At 38.5% G+C, this 14,583-nt stretch overlaps 1 protein-coding gene across 13 annotated transcripts in view; it reads right to left on the bottom strand.

Moving 5' to 3' along the window:
- srpk2 (SRSF protein kinase 2) overlaps positions 1 to 14,583 on the bottom strand; it is a 233,143-nt gene that overhangs the window by 134,831 nt on the left and 83,729 nt on the right. For 5 of the 13 annotated variants that reach the window (XM_072240919.1, XM_072240924.1, XM_072240922.1 and 2 more), the window contains one exon: positions 1,530 to 1,564. The exons of the other annotated variants lie outside the window; for them this stretch is intronic. In XM_072240919.1, the coding sequence (XP_072097020.1) occupies positions 1,530 to 1,564 (35 nt within the window). The remainder of the gene's footprint in view (positions 1 to 1,529; positions 1,565 to 14,583) is intronic. 13 annotated transcript variants of the gene reach the window in all.

The raw sequence follows: 14,583 nt of genomic DNA, 5'->3' as shown, positions 1-14,583 counted from the left end.
TTTTTGCAGGGTGGGATGTCTGTGAATGAAACAGCCTTATACTCAGCCTCAGTAAGACCATAGCACTGATTGTGGACTTTAGAAAGGGCAAGATGAGGGAACATACATCAGTCTTCATGGAGGGATCAGAAGTGGAAAGAATGAGCAATTTCAAGCTCCTGGGTGTCAATATTTCTGAGGAACTAACCTACACCCAACATATCAATGCAGCTATAAAGACAGCAAGACAATGGCTATGTTTCATGGGGAGTTTGAGGAGATTTGGTATGTCACCAGAAATACTTGCAGATTTCTATAGATGTACCGTAGAGAGCATTCTAACTGGATGCATCACCGTCTGGTGGGGAGCGGGGGGAGGAAGTGGGATTACTGCTGCACAGGATCAAAATAAGCTGCAGAAAGCTGTAAACTTAGTCAACCCCATCATGAGCACAAGCCTCCATTGTATACAGGACATCTTCAGGAGTGGTGTCTGGAAAAGGCAGCATCCATCATTAAGGACCCTGAGCACCCAGGATATGCCCTCTTCTCATTGCCACTATCAGGAAGGAGGTATAGAAGCCTGAAGACACACATTCAATGATTCAGGAACAGCTTCTTCCCCTCTGCCATCTGAGATCTGAATGGACATTGAAGCCATGAACACCACCTCACTAATTTTTCTTTTTTTTTGCACTATTATTTAAGTAAACTGCTTATTCACAGTTTTTCCCTCTTCTATTATTATGTATTGTATTGTACTACAGCCATAAAGATAACAAATTTCATGACATATGCCAGTGATATTAAACCTGATTCTGATCTCTCCGCTCTCGTTTTTCATCCAATTAGTTTTTATTATGTTTTGGAGTTACAAAGCATAAATTTATACCAAAAGATTACTTTGATATAAAAACTCTTGCGATACAGTGTACGTGGCAAACTCTGGTTTCACAGTTTGTATTCTAAACAGTGATATGATATTAAAGGCTGCAACATCTAACAAATATTTAGTAGCCAGTTGTGGCCACATGTATACTCTAAAGATTGGCAGTACACCATTGATTATATGCATTTGCTTTTGAACAAACTATGTATAATATTGCCTACCTATTTCTGAAAATATTTGGAAAATATTTACCATGTCCAAGCACTCAGAATCTTTTCTGCTTGGATAAGGTATCTTACCATCTTTTCCTATATTTAGCTTAAATATAAATCAAAATAAAATAAAGTCAGTATGCGTGTTTTCTGTACATCTGGTTTAAAATCATAATTTGAGTGGCAATATTAACATTCATATTTTGTTATACTAGTTTGATGCAAGCTACATTATCAAAATTGAAATGTAATGTTTAAAATGTCTTCCTGCCAAATTGCTTTGAAATAGTAGGCAAACCTACAATCAGGTCGACTTCAATGAATACAGCAACAGCAATTCACATGAAAGCACATGTGCCGAAATGTTACATAAGCCTTATATCACGAATTGAGATGTTGCCTGAAATACATCTCTAAGAATCAATATTTGAATGAACGTTGTGAATTACCTCAGTGCCATATGCCTTCTGATAGATGTAGGTTCCTGGAAAAAATACAAGTTTTAGCAGTACTATTTCTGTTTTGGAATCTTCCTTAAAATATTTTGATAGGATAACACAATACATCTAGTCAGTCTGCAAATGATATAGCCTAGTTGGGTTACAAAATTACATGAAATTGCAATAATAATCCTTAAAACAAGCTCCAGTACAGCTTATTAACATTTTTTGACTAGTATGTTCAATAACTATTATCTGGCATTATGATTAATTAACTCAAATACATTAGAGCAAACATTAGAGCTGCTTAGGGTATTTGTACACACCCACATCAAAAATAATGCATTTACAATAATCAAGTATATTGATCAGCAAAGAAGCCGAAGCATCTTCTTTTTTTTTACTTAGTCCTCAAATGTTTGGATAAAGGTATCACTTGCATGTCCATCATGTCAATTTGTTTATTTTCCAGGACCAAGGCACTGCTATCAAAATCATCATTTGAGAAAGTGACTGTTAGCTGCTGCAGTCCTTCTGGTGAGATACTTCACAGTGCTTAAACCCAGTGATGATAAGGACTGGTAACATATTTCCAAACCATAATTATGGGAGACTTGGAGGAGATTCTGCAGTGTTCCCATGCACCAACTGCCCTTGTCCTTCTTGGTAAAAGAGAGCTCAGATTTGAGGGATACTACCAGAACAGCCAGGCAAATAGTCTGAGTATTTTGTAGATGGAAAACACTGCAAACTTTGTGCACTGCCAATATATTTAAGATCAGTGGATGTGGTGCCAAGTATGGAGATTACTTTACTTTATCCTGAATGGCATTGACCTTTTAAAGAATTTTTTGACTTGCACCCATCCAGAAGTGGAGAATATTCACCGCGCTTGGATTACGCCTTGTGGACTACAAATGTACTTGTGCAGAACCCTTCAATTTCATCACCTTTGCCACCAACTTCCATCCTGCGCTCAGATTCACCTGGATCATCTCTCACACTGTCTTTTCTAGATCTTCATCTGAGGAGATGGACTTGCCACTGATAACGCCTATAAAGTGACAGAAACTCTTCATTACCGAGACTATACCTCCTCCCATCATGGCTCATGTAAAGAAGCTACCCCTTTTCTTAATTTTTCCAGCTCTGGTGCATTCATTCTCAAGATTAGGCCTTCTGCTCTGGGGCATTTGAAATGTACTTCCAGAAGCATGGCTTCTACTCTACCATAGTTAATGGAGCACTCAAGTGAAACCCTCCATTTCCTGCATAACTGCTCTCACCACAATACCCTCCTTGCTGGACAGAACAGCATTAGAGTTCTCTTGGTCCACGCCTTTCAACCCCAGTCAACATATTATTCCCTGCCTTTCTGGCCAGCTTCAATGTGCCACCAACAGTTCTATCTTCCCTTCTCCCTATTTTTCTGCTTCACAGGGGAGGGAAAGCAACAGTGGACAGGAGTGATGACTGAATCAGAAGGGAGTTCCCATCATCCCTCTCCATCCCCTGCTGCTTTCCTTTGCAGCCATAACAGGTGTAATATCATATCATTTAAAGTTTCTTTCCCACTCCTTCGTCAATCTGCCTGTCCTTTAATTTCTCCAGCTCTGATACATTCATTCTCAAGTTGAGACGTTCTGCTCTTGGGCATTTGAAATATCCTCCTTCCAGAAGGATGACCTCCATTCTGCCATAGTTACCAGAGCACGCAAATGAAATCCTCCATTTCCCCTCCTTCCCAGACAGAACAGCAATAGAGTTCCCTTGATCAACACTTTCCATCAAAATCAATACATCTATTGCTAAAGAGAAGACAAATGCAGTTTGTAAGAACAAAATCTCAATACTCTGCTTGGGTGTAAACACTGAATTTTTCTTACTTTAGAGGTAAACAGAGTGGCAGGTATGGAGTTTAGTTGGGTTTGCTTTGACCTATATCATGTGAAGCTTCTAGTTTTATTGGAGCTGCACTTATCTAGACAAATGCAGAATATTCTGTTCATCTCCTGGCTTAAGCCCTTGTGGATGGTGGGACACAAGGAAGGAATCAGGTCATAAATTATTTGCTGCAGGATAACCAGTCTTTAGCCTCCTCTTGTAACATGGCAATCTAGTAAAGATATTGATAATAATAAACCTTGGGTAAGTTTGTACCAAGGTTGTCATAATGTCTGGAGCCAAATGTTGCTATCATTGTCCAAGTTGCATACCAATAACATAGTCAGAGAGTATAATTTGGCTGCACAGTCAATGACATCTGCAATCACTTATTTACTGCTGATTTTGTGCATAGGTGATATCAAGACAATTTTCCACATCATCAGGCAGACCCAACTGTCCTTGCTATAATGTAGCAAATATGCCAGAAAAAGGTGAAGCCAGATTTCTTGATATTAAGCAAGTCTTTGGATATGCATGAAAATGGCAATCATGTAGATGAGCCATTTCTCATTGTTCTGTTTTCTAGGGGAGACAATTTCACGCAGAGATCGTGATGCACAAAGTATGAACATAAAGTATGATTCCATAATTAAGACTACATTAGGATTTTGCTTGACTAGCCTTTAAGATAATTTTCCTTGTTTAGCTAGAGGTAGCCAGGTGCAGATGGGCCTTTTATTCCAAATACTAATCAGCCAAAATGTCAAGGACTAGAAAAAAAACTACATTGACACAGAGCTACAAACTTTCAAGTATGATATATGGTACTTGTACATTCTAGGGCAATTCAAGCGTAAGGGCACAAAATGACCACAAATGGAAGAAATGTTCATTTCAATCTCATACAGAGATGTGCCCACTGCAGCAAAATCAAAAGCACAAATACAATAAGCTATTTCTAAACAATAAAAGAATCCACCAAGCATCATTTGCTTGTCTACAGCTGAAGGAGCGTGAACAAATGAAATTGACACCATTTCTAAGCCTCATGATTTTCCACTGTTAAGTGCAATATGTTATTAAATGCTTTCTGAAAAAGCCAAGCTTTTATACATCAGTTTATTACAAGAACAGATGCTTGATTTCTTGTCTCTTAGTTCTGTGCATATTGTTTTTAAATAATGTTTATACTCATAAAATAAACAGCCCAAAATTGCTTAACCCACTGTTAGTGCAGCCACCTGGTCTGGATGCAAAGAGCTGGAAGAGCGGACCACCCTCGCTTCCAAGAAATGTATGGTGAGATGTAGCAAGGCCTTAGGTTCACCACACAGCAAAGTCTATGAACCTTTGCATATCATTCATTTAAAAAATTCTGTAAGACAAATAAAACTTAAAATTGCTTTAAATAATACAAAAACTAATAATGCCATATTGAAAATTATTCAAGAAAGATACAAATAACTGAATATACTTTTTCCTTCATTTCCAGCATGAGAATTACTATTTTAATACATGAATGCAGATTTGGTTACATAAAGATTCAAGTGACAGAGAGAATGACAGATATGCTGATTCTGCTCATCCTAGATTCATCAAGAACCCCATCTGTGTGTGAATGATGAAGAGGATCTTTCAAAATTGTCAGTTACAGACAGTTGGAATTTCCACAAAAAATTAACATACACTAAACAGCCCAATTTGATTAGCCTCACAATGTCAAATATACAAATATTCCTGGATTTTTCACTTCTACCAGTACACTATCCATACAATGAAGCTTTGCCAGCATGAGGATGAAAGAATATTGTAACATATTTGGTCTAATATGTAATAAAATCTAAGAAGCATCACATAACAAAGATATCATGCTGGTTTCTCATAGCACACTATTATATATTCATGGGATCAGCAAAATATTTCCCTAGACTTATTCTGGCCACATATTCATGCTCTGCATTGCAAAAAGATACAAACATACTCTGCAGTTAAATCCAAACCTTCTCACAACAAGCATGGTGAAACAAAAGGGGAGTAATCAAATTTCAACCCTTAACTAGAAAAATACAAAACTGTCAAAGTGCATCCTTCAAGGGTCACATGTTAACAGTCTCCTAGCATAGTAATCCACTTTTGAAGGGTTATTACTCAAAAAGCTTTAAAGTGGACCAACTGTACTCAAAATGTACAGTTGGTTACACCACATTTCTTTCACCTGTAATTGAGTTTATGGCAAAGTGACTATATAATGTCTTTTTGATGGCCGTAAGCAGAAAATGCAAATAACATAAATTCACTTTGTTTCAAGGACACAGTACTGTATCAATTCAAACACGTAAACAACTGAAGATGCAATGGGTTATGACGAGAGGGTGCAGACATTGAGGAAAAGAAAGCCACAGGATGGGTGATGTCAAAAAGATAAATAATATGACTATTGCAGTTTGTGCTATTCTTCTGAAGTAAGGTACTTCATTTGGCCCACTTTACGAAATACACGAGCAAATAGTTATTGTTAACAAATAATCACAAGAATTTAATGAAGGGTAAAGGTAGAACTGAAAATACCTATAATATTTTAAGGTTTTATAAAATTTCATTTACAGATTAAGAATCCGCAATTTAATTACCAACTGGTGTACATGAATGCTTATACAAGGTTGAGTATCCCTTATCTGAAATTCCAAATTCTGAAAACCTCTGAATTCAAAAATTTTTTTTAAGCGCTGATATGATGATATAAATCGAAAACTCCACAAGGTACTGGGAAGGTTCCCAGGCGACACAGATAGTTCTAAGAAGTGATCTCAAATGTGTAATGAACAGAAGTTAATGAAAATAGAAAAAGAAAATCTCAATCACGTAATAAAAGAACAGATTTGTCAGTGTTGGGGTGAACATATGCCGCTTTATGGTATGTTGATTATGATACAAGCGAAGATCTATCACGACGAACTGCAAATTGAAGGCAATTGTGAATATTCAACAGGCTGGTTGCAGAAATTTAAGGCACAGCATTAAATTTTTAATGATTTTAAAAAATTTAAAAGATAAAGCATCTGCTGATCACGAAGCAACAGAGAAATTCATTGTTGAGTATGCAAAGGCTGTCACTGATGAAAATCTTAAAAGTCTACTACAATCCTGATTGTTTTTATACCCTAAATAAAACCTTAAAAAAGTAAACTACAAATACAATGTATTGTAACCTTTTAATTAAACGACAGCATCGTAGATGGAGACTGAAAGCCTTCTGTTGTTAGCTGCTGCAAAACAGCTGATTCAGGTATTCTCCTGATGCTGCTGTGCTGTTCTTATTACCCTGCACACAAATTTTCATTATATTAATGGTATGTAATAATTTTTAATGTTAAGTACATTTGTGTTATGCTGATCCCAAACTATCTTATTATAAATTCCAAAAATCTAGAACACTTACAGCCCCAAGCATTTCGGACAAGGGGTACTCAGCCTGTATAATGACTCAATCAGAAGAAGTGCCACACCTAAGTATGGCATTACAAAGAAGAAAAAAACAGGCATGCTTAGCCTCAAAAAATACAGAATTTATAAAGTTATGTACTGTACTACACTTCTGGGTGAGCATTTCCATGACCAAACAGAACATATAAAAAAAATTACAACTTGTTTAAAATACATGCAATATTTCATACCACAAACTAAGAATGGAGACATACCATAAGTTTTTAAGCTATATCCCTTTACAAGTTCTCACCTGCATTGGCAATGCCTCATACCATCGTAACTAGTTTATAGCTAAAGCATTTAACAAGAAAACACTTGTCTATTTTAAAATGCCTTTTAAAAAGAACTTTTTCCTCAGTATAAAAGGTCAATTAATTTGATGCAAAAATAATAACCTCCTAAATGCAACCAAAATATTATTTTAAATTGGATACAATTACCAAGCAACTTCATACATTGCTTTAAGTTCTGATGTCCTACGACCATTCAGGTAATATGAAAGCGTATTAGTTCTGATACCACAATGGCAGGTAAGTTAAATTCAAAACTTGCCCATCATTTAATCCCCTTTTAAAACCACTTGGTAGGTTTAGTTCAAAGTTCATAGTAAAATTATCAAACTATACACACACACAAATATACAATTTAGAGATTCACTTTCTTGCAGGCATCCACAGGAAAACAAAAAAAAATACAATCCACAAAAGAACACAATGACCGACAAACATCCAATGTGCAAAAGACGACAAATCGTGCAAATAATAAAAACAGCGAACAAATAATACATAGAACATGAGCTGCAGAGTCAGTTCAGCACTGAGGCAAGTGATGCCCAATGGTTGCAGGCAACCACTCCTGAACCTTGCAAAGTGGGGCCCAAGACTCCGGCACTTCCTGCCCAATGGTAGTAGTGAGAAGAGAAAGATGGGTCAAACATAGGCAGACGGCACGGGCTCAGGAAGGGGACCTAAGCTGTCACAAAGTAGTGGGGCTGAACTACTTCGACTCCACTCTCAGATCTCAACATTTTAATCTGGATTGAAGTCTGCCCCAACAAAAGCCAACCTTCATCTTCAAAGGTCCGTACCTGCATTCCCAAGAATCAAGTTCGCTGAACCGTTCAGGTGATGAAGGAAACCTTGAAGGTGAATCCTTCAAGGTTTAGTGGTGATATTCACTGACAAGGCCCAGCTGAGGTAATTAATATAATGGAGGATTAGTATATCAAGAAATGCTCAGGAAGCAAATCTTTAACTTGCAATTCAATGAGTAGAGTTGAACAATAAATTAATGATATAAGCATAGACTATGTCAAAGGACCACAGTGAGCCCAATGAGGAGGGCACCAGTTGTAAGATCCTTGGTGATTAACCCTCAAGATGAAGAAAGCAACTCATAATTAATACTAAAGGAAGACGACAGGCAGAACAGACCACCAAACAAAATTGGCAACTCAGAAGTAAGTGAACTTTGTTACATATCAAATGCAAAGAAGGGGTAATATTTATCACCTGACTCAAAGATGAAAATGGAGGCAGCTAATTGCAAAGAGCCTACAAGTAAATAGACTGATACCAATAACAAACTGCGATAATGTTAAGAGGGATAAATTTTGGCATTTGTTTTTGATGTTGGTTTGGAGAGTGTTGCAATAGGTTTGGAGAGTGTTGCAATAGCTTTTGAATAAATACAGGCAAGAAGAGAACTCAGTAGTTCAAGTTCAACTGTTGAAATGTGGAAGTTGAGGACATGCTTTGAGAATGATGAAATCATTTCATTCTTTGTCATGAACAGGAAGGAGGAGGAAACAACTCACTAGGTACAGCAAAGTAAACATGTTTGGAGGCAAGGTAGTTGACAGGTACAAATGAACATACATCCATAGCCCTTTGTACTTCAATACTGTAGATGTTCTATGCAATTAAATGCAAGGTTCAGGGAGGAAGCTCAAACATGGAACGACGAAAATAGGGGTGCAAGAAAACAATGCATTAAAATTGGAAATAAAAGTTTAACTGGTAACTAAAGTAGTAGATCTTGAGGGAGAGAAATTCATTACAGACACGTTGAAGGGGTAGGGAACACTTCTACAGTTATAAAAGTGAAATCAGATGAACAATTTTGCAGTTATTGGAGAAGTTGATGCAAACCAATTTCCTATTACCTATTGTGTTGACTAATCTGTGCTAGGCAACCGAGAGAAAGAGTGGACAAATTTGTTCAAACTCCAGACTGTTTTTAAGAACATCTTACTTTAACTAGTAATCAATTATCAATATTGAAGGGGAAAATTTTTTCTGGAATGCATGGACAGAGCAAAAGTGAAGGGGGAGGAACAACAGAGGAAGCTGAAGGGCAGGTAAGGAGAGAAGGTGAAAGAGGGAAACAGAAACGGGGGAATGGTGAAGGAATTGGTAAGTTTGAGAAATCGATGTTCATGCCATCAGGTTGGAAGCTACCCAGTCGGAATACAAGGTGTTGCTCCTCCAACAAGAGTGTGGCCTTATCACGGCAGTAGAGGAGGCCATGGACTGACATACGAATGGAATGGAAGTTTTATTGAAATGAATGGCTACAGGGAGATCCGCTTTTTCTGGCACATAGGTGCTTGGAGAAGCAATCTCCAAATGTATGTCGAGTCTCATAGAAATGCAGGAGGCAACAATGGGAGCACCAATACAACACATTTCCCCAACAGACTCACAGGTAAAGTGTCACCTCACCTGGATGGACTGTTCAGGGCCCTGACTGGTAGGGAGGAGGAGGAGGAGTAAAGGTAGAGGCAGGTGCTTCTACTTCTTCATCCAGGTCAATTATAAAAATCACACAGACAGTTCTGGATGGCAAAGGGTGGCTATAGGTGGTTCGTATTCTGCATGAAGGTCGGTGACCAGCGGTGTTCTGCAGGCCTTCTGTTCTGTCCAATCAGATTCGCCAGTCTCCAGCTCTTTATCTCTTTCATCAATCAACTTCCCCTCCCCCAGTTTCACCTATCACTTGCTACCTAGAACTTGCCCCTCCCCCCACCGTCTTACTGACTTCTCCCCTTCCTTTCCAGTCCTGATGAAGGACCTTGGCCCAAAATGCCAAATGTTTACTCTTTTCCATAGATGCTGCCTGGCCTGCTGAGTTCCTCCAGCATTTTGTGTGCATGCAGCCTTGCCATTAATGTTGCTTGTTTTTTCTTTGTAGGTGGTGATAGCCCTGCTACAGTTGTCAAGCATCTTTCTGTGATTCCAGTTTAGTCCAGAATTGCAACTTTGTATGTGAGATGGGTTTCCGGAGGTCATACCTGTGTAGCCCCCCTGGCCAGCCTCAGGATCACTCAGCTCACTGTCGTCTAGGGAAACAGCCCTCGGCCCCGCCAAGCTGGGTAATAGTTTGTGTGGATGTTGTGTGATGTACCCCACCCTGCCCAAATAACAGACAATACACCAAATACGATTAAATGATTTACAGTTTATAGATAATACTGAAACTATATAATTAATAGATAATAAAATATAAAAGAAAATAAAAGGCGCCACACTTATCAAAGTTCAATCTCTTTGTGCACAAACAGTTGGAGCTCAGGACCCTCCTTCTTCAACCTGCATTTCCCCTCGGACCACCTCGACCTGCCGCCTGGGACCAACAACGGTGGTCAACCAGATGCTCCACGAGTCCGGCTCCATCTCCTCGCCGAACACCCTGGACCTCAGACTCCTGCTTGGGGTCCGACCTCGTTAGTGGACTCACAGCACCTGGTCCATCCTCTGTCTCTCTCTCTCCCGCCTTCTGCACAAAAACCCACGCATCACACTAACTTACAGACACACAGAAAGAATAACATCTCTCCCAATTGGTTTGTTCACCCTCTTATCAGTAACATGATCCAAACAAACTGCTAGCGGGAGGACTTTCTCAGCAGTTAACATAACAAAGAAGCCATTTTAATTAGACTATGTAGTAATATAAAAAAGCTCCTTACAACTGCACTTCTTGCATTTTACTGATTCACTAATCCTGAACACTACTGATCTAGGCATCAGCAGGTTGCAAATCTCCAGGTTCATCCAGGGGTTGTGTTCAGGGAAGACTGAATGATTTTTGTGAGGACATGCTTATCCATACGTGTCTTTATAAAGTTGTCACAATGTGGCCTTAGATTCCCTTGTGTCCTTGGCCCAATCCACCAACTCAAAGCAGTCCCTTAGCCGCTCCTCTGCCTCCCATGACCACTTCTTTGTTGTCCTTATCCCTGGTGCCGTGCTGTTTCGTCTTTACCTTTATACAAGTAGAAGGACAGCTAGATGATTAGGTTCCCTCAAGTGCAGTCAAAGGATGGAACGGTAGGCATTCCTAATGATAGTTTAGCAAGTCATTCTTCAGTTGCATGCATAATTTTAGGATGTTGCCTTGCTTCCCTGCTGCAGGGCCAAGGATATTACCAAGTAGCAGCAAAATATGTTGCAGGGAGAAGTGAACAGAGCAGGTCACAATCCATTATCAGTAACAGTATTGGTAGAAAAAGGGTGCTGATATTAAGGAGTTAGGAAAGAGATAAAGCAGTACTTCAAAAAGTTAATCTCAATACCATACACCAGTGACAACAGGAATAGGAGAACAGTGAAGCCAAATACTTCAAACATTGAACGGTACAGCACAGTGGAGACCCTTCGACCATTTAACCCACTCTAAGATCAATCTCCCACATAGCACCCTCCCATTTTTCTTTCATCCTTCTACCTGTCTTGGAATCTATCAAATGTCTCTGATATATCTGCTTCTACCACAACCAGTAGTGTATTTCATTCACTTGCCAATCTGAGTAAGAAACCTACCTCTGATATCCCTCCCCTATATTTCCAATCACCATAAAATTATGCCCTCTCATATTAGCCATTTCTGCTCTGGGGAAAAGATGCTGGCTGGCCACTCTATCTACGCCTTTTATCATAGATTACATTTTTAACAAAAGGTGACTTTTACTTATTGGAAGAGATGGTGCACAAAGAAGAGCTTTACATTTTTAGGATAATAGGACCAGTTCAGGGGAGGGCAGGATCTTTATAAGATGACTGGTATCGTAGTACGCCTGCTACAGGATCTTTTTACATTATATGTTAATGATTTGGATGACAGAATTGATAGCTTTGTGGCCAAGTTTGTGGATGATACGAAGATAGATGGAGGGACAGGTAGTGCTGCGAGAGCAGGGATTTCGATTGGGAGAATCAGCAAAGTGGCAGATGGAATATAGTATAGGGAATTGTATGGTCATGCTCTTTGGTAGACTATTTTCTCAAGGGGGAGAAAATTCAAAAATCAGAGGTTCAAAGGGACTTAGGAGTCCTCACGCAGGATTCCCTAAAGGTTAACTTTCAGGTTGAGTCAGTGGTAAGAAAGGTAAGTAAAATGTTAGCATTCATTTTGAGAGGCCTAGAATATAAATACAAGGATAAAAATGCTGAGGCTTTATAAGGTACTGGTCAGACTGCACTTGGAGTACTCTGAGCAGTTTTGGGCTACTTATCCAAGAAAAGATTTTCTGGCATTGGAGACGGTCCAAAAGAGGTTCACAAGAATGACTTCAGGAATGAAAGGGTTAATGTATGAGAGCCTTTCATGGTTTTGGGCCCGTACTTGCTGGAGTTCAGAAGAATGAGGGAGGATCTCATTGAAAACTTTCAGATATTGAAAGGCCTAGACAAAATGGATGTGGAGAGGATGTTTCCAAGAGTGAGGGAGTCTGGGACCAGAGGGCACAGTCTCAGAATAAAGACAAGTCTATTTAGAACAGAGGTGACAAGGAATTTCTTTAGCCAGAGTGTAGTGAATCTGTGGAATTTATTGCCATAGACGGCTGTGAAGGTAAGTCACTGGGTATTTTTAAAATGGAGGTTGATAGGTTCTTGATTAGTCAGGGCATCAAAGGTTACAGGGAGAAGGCAGGAGACTGAGGTTGAGAGGGATAATAAATCAGCCATGATAGAATGGCGGACCAGACAATGGGCCAAATGGCCCAATTCTGCTCTTAGATCTTATGGTATTAGGTACCACTAGCCCAGCAGGGACATTTGCTGATTCTATTGGGGAAGGCTTAAACCAACGTGGCAGAAGGATGTGATGTTCAGTACATGTTCATAAGTAAAGGAATTCTGGAAGTGGAAGACAAAAAAATTTGAGAGTCTGAAAGGCAGAATAAACAAAAGCAAAATAGAAAAAGGAGTCTGGCTGTGCTTAATGCATCTTATTGCAAGAAGGACAAAGAATAAAGCAGATGAGTCAAAGGCTGAGATAGTAACATAGAACAACATTGTTTTACTTCTAACTAAAACACTGCTTACATGATTTACGAACATGATAGGGATGAATGTGATGATCATAGTAACTAATAAATAATTCCAGCTGTAAAAGGGATGTAAAAATTGAAATAAGGTTTCTGCTTTGAAGTAACGAACAATAAAAAGACAATTACACAGCAGGGAGTGCATTATTAACTTCCAAACAGTACAATGAAGACAGAAGGACAAATCTGTAGGTAACTTTGTCAAGTACAAAATCCATAATTCAGAAATACAGTAGAATTTCAATCACCTACAAATTAACTGAAATACAATCAGTGTGAAAGATGCAAAGCATGCACAATAATCTCTAAAATATGACTTGTAGCTGCTCAAACAGATGAGGGATGGGTGGGAGTGATTTAGTTTGAGGGAAGCAAACTAGTTTGAGGGTTAGATTTAGCTTAGTTATGGGAAAGGATAAATATATATTATGGGTCTAGAAACACTGCCTTTAAAAAAGGTATATGCAGAAACCCTCTTCACTTTAAAAATTACTTAGATGTGCATTTAATAAACTGAGATGTGCAGTTCTAGTGCTGGGTGGTGGATTTTGACTGGCCTGGATGCAATGAGCTGAATAGTCACCTTTTGTAAGAAAAAACATTGATTTCTATGCAGTAATTATAAATCCTTTTTCCGCTATTTCTGTTTGCTCCCTTCTCATCTGCCATTTTCTCACAGATACTTCTATATCTTGCTGAAATTATGAATATATCAATACCTAAATAAACTCTGCCTACAGCTTTTCATATGCTTTATACCTTGAATAGATGGTCACTCATCATAGTTTACTGCCAACATACTGTTTATGAATTGCAAGTTTAACAGCAAAATCCCTCAAATAGCCCTCTCTTGTCCTTTGAAGTGCATTTTAAAGACTATTTTCAACTGACAAGTTTTCATATACTGTCTTAAAACATTAATAAAATGCTTTCCAAACCATGTGCCTCAATATTAATGGTAAATTTTGTGTCTAATACTCAAGACAAGTTAACACCAAACAGTTTACATTTTGTAGTTACATAGGAACAAATCCTAACACCCATCTAGCATCTCATACACACAAACTACAGCATTAGTAATAATAACTAATGACAAAATAGGCAAAATCCGTTCAAAGATGAATGTAGTTTTCATTAACTCTTCAGATACTCTTATCTTGTTCTATTGGTGGAGTGTGATAACTTCCTTGAAACATATTACACACAGACCATATTAAGTAACAGGGCTCTAAATTCAAAGAAATGTCCAGCGCAGGAACTGGCTGAAGAAAGAAAATTGTGTGAAAAGCTTCTAAAATGTTAAATGATTAACCTGCATAAGGATATTGAAGGATTGTAGATCATCTTTTATCCATTCTG

The sequence above is a fragment of the Mobula birostris genome, chromosome 23 (assembly GCF_030028105.1).
Source record: "Mobula birostris isolate sMobBir1 chromosome 23, sMobBir1.hap1, whole genome shotgun sequence".
Taxonomy (NCBI): Eukaryota; Metazoa; Chordata; class Chondrichthyes; order Myliobatiformes; family Myliobatidae; genus Mobula; species Mobula birostris.
This window is presented reverse-complemented; position numbering and strand designations above follow the sequence as displayed.